The 15280-nt window shown below is 38.4% G+C and overlaps 1 protein-coding gene across 6 annotated transcripts in view; it reads left to right on the top strand.

The window, feature by feature from the left end:
* The window catches only part of ARMC2 (armadillo repeat containing 2), a 69699-nt gene that overhangs the window by 23036 nt on the left and 31383 nt on the right, over positions 1–15280 (top strand). For all 6 annotated transcript variants that reach the window (XM_089530609.1, XM_089530608.1, XM_089530610.1 and 3 more), the window contains 4 exons: positions 48–222; positions 6001–6077; positions 12254–12340; positions 12764–12939. In XM_089530609.1, the coding sequence (XP_089386735.1) occupies positions 48–222; positions 6001–6077; positions 12254–12340; positions 12764–12939 (515 nt within the window). The remainder of the gene's footprint in view (positions 1–47; positions 223–6000; positions 6078–12253; positions 12341–12763; positions 12940–15280) is intronic.

The raw sequence follows: 15280 nt of genomic DNA, 5'->3' as shown, positions 1-15280 counted from the left end.
TCTTTTATGTTTATGTTGTAAGAATATTTTAACTCTTGATCCTATAGGCAAGAGACAAAATTTTGAAGAACAAGCTGCCATGAGTGATATTTCAAAAAGCAGTAATGCAAATTTTCCAGAAAAACTGACTGTCCAGATGAATTTTAAGGATAAATGCGCTCCACTAACTTATAAAGAGCATCACAGTAAGATATCACCTTCTTCTCAACTCAGCAGTCAAAGGTTAGTATTTCATCTAGCCTTATACTGTAATTCTTGGATATTTTCACATTAGTCAATGTTTAAGTCAACTGTGGTATTTTTGTAACACAAAAATTGTAGAAAATAATGTAGGAGATAATGTAAAACATAATACAGTTGTACATCTATGATTCTATGATCTATGTTGATCATGTAGACTTCCATGGCAGAATGCATCCAATATAATTCAGTGATTTTACTACCGGCAGCTTGTATATTTAAAACAATGATCAAGTCCCACATTGTATAGATGCACACATATAATTCCTAAATTTGCTTTGTTCTGCTTATTTTTGCATGGCAGAACTTTTTTCCTCCACATTTTTAATAATTGAAATTAGTTTTTTGTACCCAAATGAATGCTGCTTTCCAAGCGTTTGGGCATCTAGTGTTCTTCATAATTGATGAGAATAAATGAGAATGATTAGCAAGTATGCTCAAATACTTAATTTGTAGCATTTGTTCTTGTTAACTGCCTTCGAGTTGACTTCAGTCCTTAGTGACCCTGTGAATGAGACATTTCCAAGTCCCCCTGTGTTCAACCTCTGCTCAGGTCCTGCAAGCCCAGGCCCATGTCTTCCTTGACCAAGTCTTAACCATCTGGCATGTGGTCTTCCTCTCTCTTTACTGCCTTCCACCTTTCCTAGCATCATTGTCTTGTCAAATGATTCATTTTTCCTCATGATGTGGCCAAAGTATGACAGCCTCAATCTAGTCACCTTGATTTCCAAAGAGAGTTTTAACTTGATCTGTTTTAGAACCCATGTGTTTGTCTTCTTGTCCGTCTACGGTATCCTTAGTACTCTTCTTTAGCACCACATCTCAAGTATGTTTATTTTCTTTCTATGCTTTTTTCATTGTCCAAATCTCACATCTGTACATGGTGGTGGAGAATACAGTAGCTTACATTATCCTCACTTTAATGTTAAGAGTTATGTCTTTACACTTTATGATCTTGTCCAGTTCTTTCATAGCTGCCCTTCCTAATCCCAGTCTTCTGATTTCCTCACTGCAGTCTCTGTTTTGATCATTATTTGAGCAAAGGTATGGGAACTCCTTGACTATTCCAATTTTCTCATTGTCTAGGCTAAATTCTTGTAGATCTTCTGCAGCCATTATTTTTGTTTTTTAATGTTCGGCATTAATCTGACCTTGGGACTTTTCTCCTTGGCCTTCGTAATTGCTCCAGGTCTTTGTTTTCTGCTAGTACTATTGTGTTGTCTGCATATCTTAGGCTGTTGATCTTCCTTCTTCCTATCTTCACTCCTCATGCCTCTGAGTCTAAGCCTCTTTTTTGTACGATGTTTTCTGCATACAGGTTGAATAGATCAGATGATAGAAGGCAGCCTTGCCTGACCTCTTTGCCGATTGGGAACCATTCTGTTTCTCTGAATTCTGTTTTGACAGCAGCCTCTTGTCCCGAGTACAGATTACACATCAGGATAATGAGATGTTGTGACACTCCCATTCTTTTAGGCATATCTTTTAATGATCTATGCTGCCGAAAGCTTTGCTGTAGTCAATAAATCACATTCAGATTTTCTTTTTGAACTCCCTGATGTGCTCCATTATCCAAAGTTAATTTGCAGTGTGATCCTTAGTGCCTATTCCTTTCCTGAAACCAGCGTGCACCTCTGGGATTCCATGGTCCATATATGATAGGAGTCTTTGCTGCAGAATTTTAAGCATGACTTTGCTTGCATGGGGAATTAGTGTGATGGTTCTGTAGTTGTTACAAACTTCTCTCTCTCTCTCTCTCTCTCTCTCTCTCTCTCTTTTGTAGCAACTCTGCAGAATTATTTCTGTCCTTAAATTAATTTATCTTCACCCAAACAGATTTACCTCTACCAGCACTTTTTTTATCTTTACTTGTTGGTATCATTTAGTAATACTAGATAATTAAATGCCCTTCATTTTTGAGTCAGACTCTTCTATTTTAGCTTCATTATGGTTATTAAATGTGGTTTGATACTCACAAATTATGGTAGTGAAGAAAAATCTGAAGGACAAAATGTTATACATGTGGGTTAATAATTTATAAACCCTACCTTTACACTCACAAGTAGCCAGTGCATTTAACACCACTGATTTTAAAATTATTTAAGTGCATGCTTAAAGTTTACAGAGGTTTGAAAAATGACATGCTTCTAGTATCTTGTCATAATCTTAATTTTTCCATTTTAGTTCTTTTCCCTGATTTCTTGGAATACAGTATTGTTAAAGGTGTAACCATAAAGACTGCTTTAGGCTTTAAATGTTGCCCTATTTCAAAAATTTGCTCCTCTCAGTAAATCTCAGGGGATGCGGTGGCTTAGTGGTTAAGATGTCAGTTCTGATGATTGGAAGATCAGAAGGCTGGCAGTTCGAGGTCCAAGTGCTGCATGAAGGGGTGAGCTCCAGTCACTAGTCCCAGCTTCTGCCAACTTAGCAGTTCGAAAACATGCAGATGCAAGTAGATAGATAGGTACCACTTCTCAGTGGGAAAATAACAGCATTCGGTGCAGTCATGCTGGTTCCATGATAACCAGAATAGTCCTCGGACAACGCTGGATCTTCAGCTTAGAAATGGAGATGAGCACCGCTCCCTACAGTCAGTTACGACTAGACATTCATGTCAAGGGACTACCTTTACCTTTAAGTAAATGTAAATTGTTCCTGAATAATTTAAATGGGGACTTTGGAAATCCAAGAAGATTTAATTAACATTGAGATAAACTACCTGTATCCCACAAACGTCTGTGGGTGTGGCAGCTCCATAAATGGATGAATATATTTTCTGTCGAAATATACGGCTTAGGCTTGAGAAGTAGAACTGGAAGTTCATTGCAGGTTTCACAGATGACTGCTTGGCACACTGGAAAAGTCTTCAGACATAACATGATAATTTCTAAGCAAACACTTTATTGCAAGAAACATTTTTCTTGATTATTTTAACAAAATTACATTAATGGAATAAACCATATTCTTTTAAAAACCAAATGTTAATGTATTTTTTAATTATTATCAGTAATATAATAAAATGGCTTAAAGAAAGTGGCATTTATACAATATAAAATTCAATACCTAGATTGGATACATTGTCTCCTGGCAGTTGTGTCTTCCAGTATAGCGTGTTGGTCTTCTCATTCAAAACATCAGGTCTTCTGTAATTTATGTTCAATAATAGTGGCCTCGTGTGGTGTACAGGTTTACTGCAACATGTTTAGATGTACAAATATTGTTTAAAGTTATGTTTAACTTTACATCTAACATGTTGAAGAGACATGATTATTACATTTAATATTACATATTAAAGATATAACAATTTTATTTATGACCCACTTATAGACCAGTGAGATAAAATGGTGACAAGGTCTAGGAAGAAGGAAAAGAGTCTGCTTCTGTCTTGATTTCACCTGCTGTGCCTAAGTAGTTGAAATGTAGGCATGACAGATGGGACTTTATTTTAGCCTTCAGCAGAGTTTGAAAAAATGTTTTTGGACCATAATTCTCACAATCCTCCCCCCCCCCCCCCCTCCAGCTAGCATAGATACTCACCATAGTAGTTTAGAGATTCTAGGTAATATAATTGTAAAAGTAAACTTTCCAATATCTCATAGAGTTAGAAGAGACTGCAAGGGCCATCCAGTCCAACCCCCTGCCATGCAGGAAATCTAAATCAAAGCATCCCCAACAGATGGCCATCCAGCCTCTGTTTAAAGACCTCTAAGGAAGGAGACTCCACTACACTCTGAAGGAGTTTGTTCCACTGTCGAACAGCCCTTACTGTCAGGAATTTCCTCCTAATGTTGAGGTGGAACCGCTTTTCCTGGAACTTTCATCCATTGTTCTGGGTCCTAGTCTCTGGAGCAGCAAAAAACAAGCTAGCTCTCTCCTCAATATGACAAGTATTTAAACAGGGCTATCATATCACCACTTAACCTTCTCTTCTCCAGGCTAAACATTCCCAGCTCCCTAAGTCGTTCCTCATAGGGCATGGTTTTCAGGCCCTTCACTATTTTAGTCGTCCTCCTTTGGGCATGTTCCAGTTTCTCAACATCCTTTTTAAATTGTGGTGCCCAGAACTGGACACAGTATTCCAGGTGGGGCCTGACCAGAGCAGAATAGAGTGGCACTATTACTTCTCTATTGATGCAGCCTAAAATCGTATTAGCCTTGTTAGCTATTCCTCAGATAGCATTTATTTATTTGTTTATTTATTGCACCTTCTGTTTGTACATTTGTAGCATAGTCTTTTGGTTTCCAGAATGGATCAGTGAATGTATATAAATTTTTGAAATCCTTTCTTTAGCTGAGACTGTTAGAGAAGAAATGGACTCCTGTTTTTTGTCAGCCTATGAGATTACACAGAGTGATTATGTAGAAATTATTTAGACTGAAAAGGAACAGGTGGTTAGGACATTTCCAATCTCTTTGGCCCCATACAGACAGGCCAAAATAAAGGTGCTTCGGGTCACAATGGAAGTATGCTATTTAAATTATACATGCATCCTAAGAGTCCGGAAGCTGCACCAGAGCCACACTCCAGTCCTTAGGACTGGAGTGTAGCTTTGGCGTGGCTTTCAGACTCTTAGGACACATGCATCATTTAAACAGCATACCTCCAATGTGACCCGAAGCAGCTTTATTTTGGCCTGTCTGTATGGGGCCTAGTATTGGTACTTAGTAGACTCTGTGAAAAAGACTTTTTGGGTACTGATAACCTAGATGTCCTTGTTTCATCAAACCAAATTCAGTCTTAGCCTAATTAGAAGAAGTTTATTTGCACTGTTGCAGGAGTGAACAACTTGTAGCCCTCTCAGTTTTTGGACTGCAACTCTCATTCTTCACTATTGTTTATCCTGACTAGGGCTGATGAGCATTGCAGCCAAACAGCATTTTATTTATTTAGAGTATTTATACCCTGCTCTTCAGCCACAAAGGCTGTCAGAGGTCCACATGCTATCCACCATTGGTCTTACTCTGTAATCTATTACACATTTTGTATGATGCCTTGAGAAGTTGATTGAAGTATAAAGTAAAAAAATCAGGGGTGGCAACTGTGGGAGGACAGAGGTCTGCATTAACCCACAGTAGAACTTGGAGGGCCACCCTCTTCAAATATTTTTTGTTTTTTGTTTTGTTTTTTGCCCCAGATGCCCTCTAAGGAGAGGAGCATTTTCATCATGTTTCCAGACCCCTGAGCCATTTTGGGCTCAGGGAAAGCCTTAAAAAACAAACAAAACAAAACAAAACAGGAAATGAGCTGAAGTCATTTTCTGGTCACCTCTTCTTTTTTCTTTTAAAAAAAAAGGATTCTCCTGAACCTAAAATGGCCTGGGGGGGGGGGGGACACAAAAACATGGAGAACATTTCCCCATACACCCTAGAGAGCATTTACAAAAAAATAAGACACCTTATTGGGCCCAGAAAAACAGCCCTGGAAGGCTTTATGTGGCCTGCAGACCCCACTTTGCTCACTCTGATACAAATTCTCATAAATAATTAAAATATATGGTAACACTTCACCTCCAAAACTGTCCTGAAGTTAGAGTATAAGTCTGAGTTTGGCTTCTGGGAAGGTCTTGGCATCAGAGGTTACAGAGCATGTGTATAGGACTGGCTTGGCAAGGTCCTGTCAGTTCTAGAGTGTGTTTTCCTCTTTATGAAAAGCCTTCCCAGTTGTTTGCATGGAAGGTGTGATTGTTAGTATGTTCATTTTTTCTCTTCAGTTTTCCATGTGCTAATCTTTTCCTGTAATCTTTTTGTTTTCTTTTGTAGTGATCCAATTAACAGGCAGGAAAGTCCATTATCAAGTTCAGACAACACAGAAGGGGCCAAATCTTCAAATAAATCAGGTACATCATATAGTCTTAGGAGTTTATTGCATTAAAAAAGTAACCTACCCCTTCCGTTTTATATTTGCTTATGGGATGCAGTCAGGAATTATTGTATGGAAAATGCCGCCACCAGACTGCATCCCGCTAAAATCCCAGCTGCTCTTAGCCTTCTGCTTTTCAAAAATGGGAAGCTCCTGACTTTGCCAATTGGCCAGTTGAGTGCAGCTGGGGGCCAGTATTTAAGCAGAATGCAGTCCAGCAGTTGCATTGGCGACATTTTCCGTGCTGTAATTCCCGGCTGCATCCCATAAGCAACTGTAAAACAGAAGGGATAAGTTGGGTTTTTTTAATGCAACAAACTCCTTAGTTTGCAATTAATTCTGAATCAGACTTTAGCATTGTGTGTGTGATTCTGCGTGAGCCTGAGTAAGGTCTCTGACTCAAGCACACTCACTCCCCTTTCTCTCTACCCATGCAGTTAGAGCAATAATGGAGAGAGTGTGAAATGTGTTTCTGAAGAATCCCTCAGCATTTTTATTTTTGTTTTTATTAAAAATGGCCCCTGTTTCCAACAGTGGAAGAGGGGCATTTTGCCACTTTTTTGATTCCTTCCTCAGTCTGATTCAAATCCACAATCAGTCTTTATTTAACCAGGATATAAAGAAAAGCCGTCTCCTGGACTTAGTCCAGGACCAACTCCAAATATAGAAAAACTGCCTACCCTAGGGGATATGGGAACACTTGTAGTTATAAGGCAACAACACAACACCATGGTGGGGAAGCAGGCTTATTGCGTTGGAAGTAGGAATATACTGTGATTCACTTTTTCCAATTCCTGGCTTTTTGTTAAACATGAAGCAAAAAGAAGAGTTTTAAAAACATTAGATTGTTAAACAGTATGATTCATAATCAATGTTTTACAGTTGGCTTGTTTAACAATTACAAAGAGTGTATTTGGCATTATGATCGTTAGTTTGTACTTAAAAATAAACCAAGTTTTGGGAAAACTTAAACTGAATAATAATAACAACAACAACAATAATAAAATTTATTTGTGTTTCCCTGCCTCTCCCAGTGGATCGAAGCGGGATTAGACTGTTAAAATCAATACATATAACACTCTTATAAAAACATTAAAAATATTACATCAACTCTCATCAATACAACAGTACAAAAATCCTTCAACCATCCAGCATCCAGGGGCAAGGCAGAATATTGTTGTCAGCAGGGATATTGGTCTTCATTCTTCGGGGGGGAAAGCTTGACAAAAGAGTACCGTTTTAAGTCTTTTTTTAAATGTTTCCAAGGGGGTCATGAGATGGAGCTCCTCAGGTAGGCTATTCCAGATCCGCGGGGCCATTATAATTTTGGGATGAGGAAACATATTTGGAAGATGGTGTTTCCAATAAATTCTTACCAGATGTTCTGAGAGTGCGGGGCGGATCATATGGGGAGATGCGGTCCCTCAAGTAACTCGGGCCCAAGCCATGTAGGGCTTTATAGGCGATAACCAACACCTTGTATTGTGCTCAGAAGCGAATAGGAAGCCAATGAAGATCTCTCAAGATAGGTGTTATATGGTCAAACCTAGATGCACCGGTGACCAATCTGGCTGCCATATTTTGTATTAACTGAAGCTTCCGAACTTGATACAAGGGTAGCCCCATGTAGAGCGCATTACAGAAATCTAGACGAGAGGTTACCAGAGCATGTACCACTGTTTCAAGGTCCCTTCGTCCCAGGTAGGGTTGCAGTTGGCGTATCAACCGAAGTTGATAGCAAGCACTTCTGGCCGTCGCATCTGCTTGAGATGACAACTGCAGGGACGAATCCAGAAGTACTCCTAAACTGCGAACTTCGTCCTTCAGTATGACCCCGTCCAGGCAGGGACGTAGCCAGGATTTTGGGAAGGGGGGGTCAAGACTAAGTGCCACCATTTTGAGAGGCTAAGAGCCCCCCCCAAGACACAAAAAGAGGGTCGAGCGTTTACCCTCGACACCTCGATGGCACCACTTTAACTTCCGTTATGGCTTCATGCTATGGAATCTTGGGATCTGTAGTTTTGACGACCTGTTGAATCATCTGTCAGGTGCCACAACAAACTACAAATCCCAGCATTTCACAACATGGAGCCAAGGGCAGTTAAAGTGGCATCAAACTGGATTATTTTTTCAGTGCAGATGCAAACTGAGTCCTTCCTCTGAAGGTGTTTACATCAGATAAATTCAGCTCGATAAAGCAAAGTGCAGCTGCTCGAGCAATGAGTGGCAGCCACTCTGTTCATGTTTAGAGACACTCTGCTCATGCTTTGAGACACTGTATTCCAACTTCTGAGCTGAGCTAAGAACCCAGGCTGCATCCACACAACATTTCATTCCCACTTCCAAGAGGGATTTTTAATTTTAAGACACACACACACACACTTTTTAATTCCAAGACTTATCTATCTATCTATCTATCTATCTATCTATCTATCTACCATAATTTTTAATTCCAAGCCATTATACGTTCCTTTCTTTTTATAATAAACAAACCCCTTTAAGAGAATCCTATTTTGGGAGAAAGGCAGGGTATAAAATCAATCAATAAAAAATTATAGTGCAATAGTCCATCAGTGCATGGCTTGCATTATAAGACTTTATACTTTTATACATTTAAAAACAATTAAAATCACAGTAGGCTCAGAGTGCTATAGAATCATGGAATCATAGAGTTGGAAGAGACCCCAAGAATGGCCATCCAGTCCAACCCCATTCTGCCATGCAGGAACTCCAAGTCAAAGCATCCTCAACAGATTATGTATTGGAGGTGTCCATCTACATTGTAGAAAGATATACTATAGATTAATGCTATGGAAAATCACCACCTTGAGTCCGTATATTGGGAGAAAGGCGGGATATAAGAAAACAACAACAACAACAACAATATCTGGGTATTGTAGTTTTGTGAGACATTTAGCATTCTTTGTCAGAGAGCTCTGGTGGCACAACATACTACAAATCCCAGGATTTTCCATAGCATTAAAGTAGGGTCGAACTGGATTATTTCTGCAGTGTGCAGCCTTATTAGACTGCAGTTCCCAGCAGTCTGTGGTGCTGCTGGATGATGGGGCCTGCAGTCTAGCATTGCCTGGAGCAGGGCCATAGGACTCCACAGCCCCGATTCATCATCTTAGATTGATTCCATATATTAACTAATTAATCATAAAATCATAGAGTTGGAAGAGACCCCAAGAAGGGCCATCCAGTCCAACCCCATTCTGCCATGCAGGAACTCTCCATCAAAGCATCCCCATTGACATGCTGAAAAAGGGCCAGCTAACTGTATTTTATTCTATTTGTCTTTTAAAAAAGAGAAAAAACAAGGCTGGAAGGAAGCCTCTTGCCTTTTTGCATCACAGACCCTCCTCTTTTTTGTTGTTGCAAAAATCCAGAAATGACTGTTTTTGAAAACATGAGTCCATTCTCTGGAGAAATGTCCAGAGTAGAGTCTGAGTCTCCTTTCTCTGGACTTCTGAAACCTAAATTATTCCAAAACCCAAAACTGACCCTGAGAGCATCTGGTCTGACTCCAACTCAAGGATACCTGGGAATCCTGAAGGTTTAGATCAATTACTGAATTATTGAATTGTACAAGGAATAGTGGTCTCAGGGTTTTGCTGAAGCTCAGTGTACAGAAGCACAACATTATTTTTAAAATATTGTGTATTAAATTACCTTCAGTCTATGTCTATGAGATGCATATGAGACATAGACATACTGTATATAAATATACCAAACTCTGAAAAACTCCAAAATCCAAAATACATTTAGTCCTCAGCATTTTGGGTAAGGGATATTATTATTATTATTATTATTATTATTATTATTATTATTATTATTTTACTATATTGTATATGGATATAACTGCTGAAAGGAAAGTTAGAAGTCACCTTTTTTTCTTTTATATTTCCTTTTAGAAGCTTCCTTCCTTCCTTTTTCTTTCTTCCTTTCTCCCCTTCCTCTTCTTCCCTTTCTTTTCCTTCTTTTCTTCAGTTCTCCCTCCCTCCCTCCCTCCCTATCATTCTTCCTTCCTTTTTCCCCTTCCTTCCCTTCTGGGAGGAGGGGGGAGGAGGAGGAGGAGTGGAAGCTGGACTCCGATGGAAACGAAAGGGAAAGAAATCACAGGGACCCACTCCCATCCCCTCCTCTCTCGCTCTCTCGCTCTCTCTCTCTCTCTCTGAGCTTGCAACTTTTGTTTTGTCTTTCCCCTTTTCCCTCTCCGAGTTCTCTGTGGTTTTGATGGAGGGGAGGAGGGGGGGGAGGAAGGAGCTTGAACGCCCCCAGGGCCTGAAGGGGGGGTCCGGACCCCCCCAAAAAAACCCCTTGGCTACGTCCTTGGTCCAGGACAAGATGGAAAAATTTCCTTCCCTGGGCCTGGGGAACCTATCACAAGTACTTCTGTTTTCTCTGGATTCAGACTGAATTTGTTTTCCATCATCCAGCCCATTACCGACTCCAAACAGGCATTCAGAGGAGAGACGCCATCCTTAGGCCTGTTACAGACTGCCCAAATAAAGCTGCTTCGGGTCTCTTTGGAGGTATGCTGTTTAAATGATGCATGCATCCTAAGAATCCGGAAGCTGCACCAAAGCTGCACTCCAGTGCTTAGGAATGGAGTATGGCTTTGGCGCGACCTCCGGACTCTTAGGACCCATGCATCATTTAAACAGCATACTTCCAAAGAGACCCGAAGCAGCTTTATTTGGGCAGTCTGTAACAGGCCTTAGTCACTGCATTAGTTGGAGACACAGAGAAGCATATTTGGGTGTCATCAGTGTACTGATAACACCACTCCCCATGTCTCCGGATGATCTCTCCCAGCGGTTTCATGTAAATGTTAAACAAAGTGGGGGGCAAAATAGCTCCCTGAGGGACCCCAGATGTTAGTTCCCTCTTAGAGGAGCAAGTGTCCCCCAACTGCACCATCTGGGATCTTCCCGAGAGGTAGGAACGGAACCACTGGAGCGCAGTGCCCCCGATACCCAACTCCCTCAGGCGTCCCAGAAGGTTACCATGGTCAATGGTATCAAAAGCCGCTGAGATGTCCAAGAGCACCAACAAGGTCACACTTCCATTGTCGATGCCCAGGCGGAGATCATCAACTAAGGCGACCATGGCAGACTTATTGAATTATGGTTGAATTATGGTTTATTCCTTTTGCCAGCCTCACTCAGGATTATGGAAACTCACGCAGATAGTGCAACATTGTGTTATGTGAGAACTGGCGTGTAGTATTCGTTGAGCACCGCTGAACAGCCATTTAGCCATTTCTTGTTATGAAGGTAGATTAGTTAGGCAGTCAAGCAATTTAAATATGCTAAAAACCTCAATCTTTTTCTGCATTTCTAAGAATGTAAAGTTATTAACATTGTAAGACACAGAACCCTAGTGGATTAGACCATTGCCAGCCAGATGCCGAAGGGCACTCTACAGGCAGGGCATGGGTGTATTGGCAGCCTTGCACTGTTGTTCCCTAGAATAATCTCTGCTTTCAGAGATAAGCAGTAAACACTTTCCCCTATAAATACATTTTATTAGGCTATGATCGCATTGCTGTTTAAAATGTGGTTTTCCCATCTCTTAATGGACGCAGTTCTTAATGGCTCTTTGGTGTATTTTTGCTTTAGGGGAAGGTGAATAGAGAGGAGTAAATTTGATTATTTCAGAACAGAAAGCTCCAATTATCTGCTTCAGAGTGCATCTATAGTCCCAGTCCAAAAACTATTATCCCTTATTCATAACCCTATGCACTCAATAGTTTGTGTTTTCAGTACCTGATTCAGAAATATATATTTTGTGGGCAAGAATATTAATATGTTATACATTTCCTGTATTTATAGTCAATACAAAAGCTATGAATATGATCAGTAAGCCACTGGGATGAAAAAGATGTCAAATTTACTAGTCTGTCTTGTTTAAGTTACTTGTGTTTGTTTTACTATTGAGATAGTTGAAGATGTATTCCTACTATTGAATCATGAACTTTTAACCTTTTGGTACATTGCTTTATTTTATTATTTTTAGCTGTGATAAAGTTGCAGAATAATAAAGTGGTAATACTTTTAAAACTCGTTCTACTGTACACTTGTTTTGCAGGGATTTGAAGATGAATTTTAATATGTTGTACTCTAACAATATGTTTACTCATTTTAGAAAATAATTTGGATGCTGATGAGACAGAAGAGGAAGAAAACTACTGGAATATGAAAGTTTTACCAATTTTACATGAGTTAGAGACTGGTACATAATATTTTTTCCCCTCTCAAACATTTTTTGGTTTTAACAAAATAGATTTTTAATACTTATTTCCTGTATTTCATTATTTTCAATTATAATTTTCCATTAGCTGTACATATAGTAACTAGAGGAAGCAAATAATAAAATATTCCCACCATTGGCTTTAAGGTATAACCAAAATTTCCTTGGTGTTTGTGGGAGATATTTGAAGTAATATTTAAAAGTTTCAGATAAGAAGTCATGAATAGTAACAGCATATATGGAGCTAGTTTGGTGCTGTAATGTTGAATTTAATTGTGCTTGATCCTGAGTGTTGTGCAATGTCTCTCTTAGAATATTTTGTTCATTTGCGTCTTAGGTGGAGGGGTTGGAAGCTTATTAAAAATTGATAATTATTTTTGCTTTCTTCTTTTCTGCATCAAATAGAGGACAATGTTGAAAACCTTTGCCATGCTTGTACTATTCTCTATCAAGTCTTGGAAGAAGGAAATATGCTTGGCAAGCGATTTAAAAGGCGAAGTTTGTGTCTGAAGACTTTATACAAATTAGTTGACATCGCTTCAGATTCCCTCAGCCTGAAACTTGCAAAAATTATTCTAGATGTAAGTTAAACAAAGAGTGCATCCAGACTGATTGAAAAGTCCCAGATTTTGTTCCTGTTCTTTCCAGTTTTATACTTGTGGAAAACAGTTTATTTTAACCCAGTATAAAATTGGAAAGAACAGGAATAAAACCTGGGTCTCTGATCATACTGGGAGCTGACACAAAATATTCTGGGATAAACAGACTGTGGATTTCCAAAATAAAATTGGGAAGAAGATGAACTCTTTAATCAGTCTGAATAATTTGTGTAATCATAATTATTTGCAGAATGAGTAACTGATATTACAAAATATAATAAGTATTATAACTGATATTACAAGAGTTTTCCTCCTTCTCAAGTCTGCTCACCCAGACCTAAACACAATTTCTTGAAAGGAAACCTGATCCAATACTACTTCCTTTTATGTAAGTGTACCTAAAATATGCCATAAAACCAGCCAATGTCAAAAATAACAATATATTCCTACTTGTTCCTGAACAGCTGGCAGTACACCAAAGAGATAAATAACAAAATAAACCTAAATAAAAATAAAATAATTAGTTGTTATTATAATTCTTTGCATACTTCCTAGATTAAAAGGCATGTTTTCAAGGCTTATGTGTTGGATCATTGTACAATAATGTGTATAGTTTAAGCCATGAAAGACTCTTTTGTACTTTTCTTACATTTAACATTGATTAATTTGGTAGCCAGAATTAATCTCCAAACTTTCCTTTGGAATATCGCTGCCATAGATATCCAGTACTAATAATGTTTTTAATATTATTATGCTTGCAGTCCTTGTTTGTATAATTTGTGATGAGATTGTTTATCTTATATTTAAGTACATGTGTGAAGCTGTAAAAACTCTTCATTCAGAAGAAACATTTAGTAGACCCTTCCAATGTATTTATTGCTCTTAATTATTTCTAAGAACTACTGCTTGATTATCACTGATAGGCTCCTCCAAGAAAATGGTTTGGCTCTGGATTCAAGGCAGAGTCTCATTTTGCACAATTTATAACTCTGGGGTGGAAAATTCCCAATGAAAGAAGTGGCTGGTGCAACAGTACTGATTAAAAAAAACCTTGGGTGTGTGAATGGTGGGCTTGAGGGCTGGCTCATCCAGACTGGTGATCTGTGCCAATTTATGTCATTTAAGTTTGCTTCTTGACATTTCTTTTGTTTGACCTATCAGGAAGACTCCTGTGTTTGACATTTGTGTTTTACCATTATGTTGCAAATACTCATTCACAGATTAGCAGTTGAAATCCTCATGGGAAAGTATGCTGGGTTCTCTTTGGCTTTTGTGTGAACACTTCATCAAATATATCTCCAAATTAAAAAGATGTATCAAAGATTTTTTTAAAAAAAAAACAGAACTCAATATAATAATTAGAAATTAAGAATTATTATTAATTCTCCACCCATGCACACATACTGATACTTTTCAAAAACAGGAACTACACATGGTAAAGCCAAATTGGCAATTGAAAAGTACTGAATTAAAATAGTTTTATATCAGATCTGAAACACAGATCCAGTGTGTGTATAAGTAGTTTGCAGTTAGCTAACTAGGAAATTAAACGTCTTCTATCGTTAAGAAATGATATGCAATGCTGCTCTTAATTCATTGATTAAAATGTAATCCACAAAAAAATCCTAGAAGAAATTTCTAAATTAAAAAGGGACACAGGGAAGACAATCCAACAGTTTTGTAGCATTAACATACACTGTGAACAGCACTGAAATAAGAAAAACCTTAGTTTAACAGAATATTTACCAGAGGCTCAATAGATGGTTCAATTAATTTTATTTTAAAAATTGGCTTAAATGGAGTTCAGGGATATTAGATACAGGACATTGAGACATTAGTGTAGTTAGTTAATTGTTAATATACTTAAAATGTAATTCAGTTGCATTTTTGTGGGTATGTGGGAGAATTAAATAAGCTTATGTTAAATTGCAGTTTAAATTTAAGTTAAGTACCTGGGCAAAAAGTTTAATTTAGATAAAGCTGAAAATTTTTATTAATTATTGTACTCCTGCTCCATCCCCCCTCATCCCTGCTTTGAGTTTGAGAAAAATGCAGCAGCATTAATTTTTGAAAAATCTGTTTCTCACCAAGCCCAGCAAAAAAGATGTTCTTGTTTCCCCTATCTCTTCCTCTTATAATCTTATCCTTTTATTCTCCTCTTCTTTAGTTCTGGTTCTCACATGGATCTTTGGTTCAAGTGAAGGTCTTGATTGATATTTCCACAGTGTAATCTGGGGCATTTTTATATCAGTTTTAGTATGATAGTTTTTATTCAGTACAGAAGTCACAGATGAAAGACATCTGTATATGTTAGTTGTCATGC

The sequence above is a fragment of the Sceloporus occidentalis genome, unplaced genomic scaffold (genome assembly GCF_023333645.1).
Source record: "Sceloporus occidentalis isolate IW3139 unplaced genomic scaffold, rSceOcc1.0.p SCAF_6, whole genome shotgun sequence".
In the NCBI taxonomy this organism is placed as follows: Eukaryota; Metazoa; Chordata; class Lepidosauria; order Squamata; family Phrynosomatidae; genus Sceloporus; species Sceloporus occidentalis.
The sequence above is the reverse complement of the archived record's forward strand: the minus strand, read 5'-3'. Positions and strand labels throughout refer to the sequence as shown.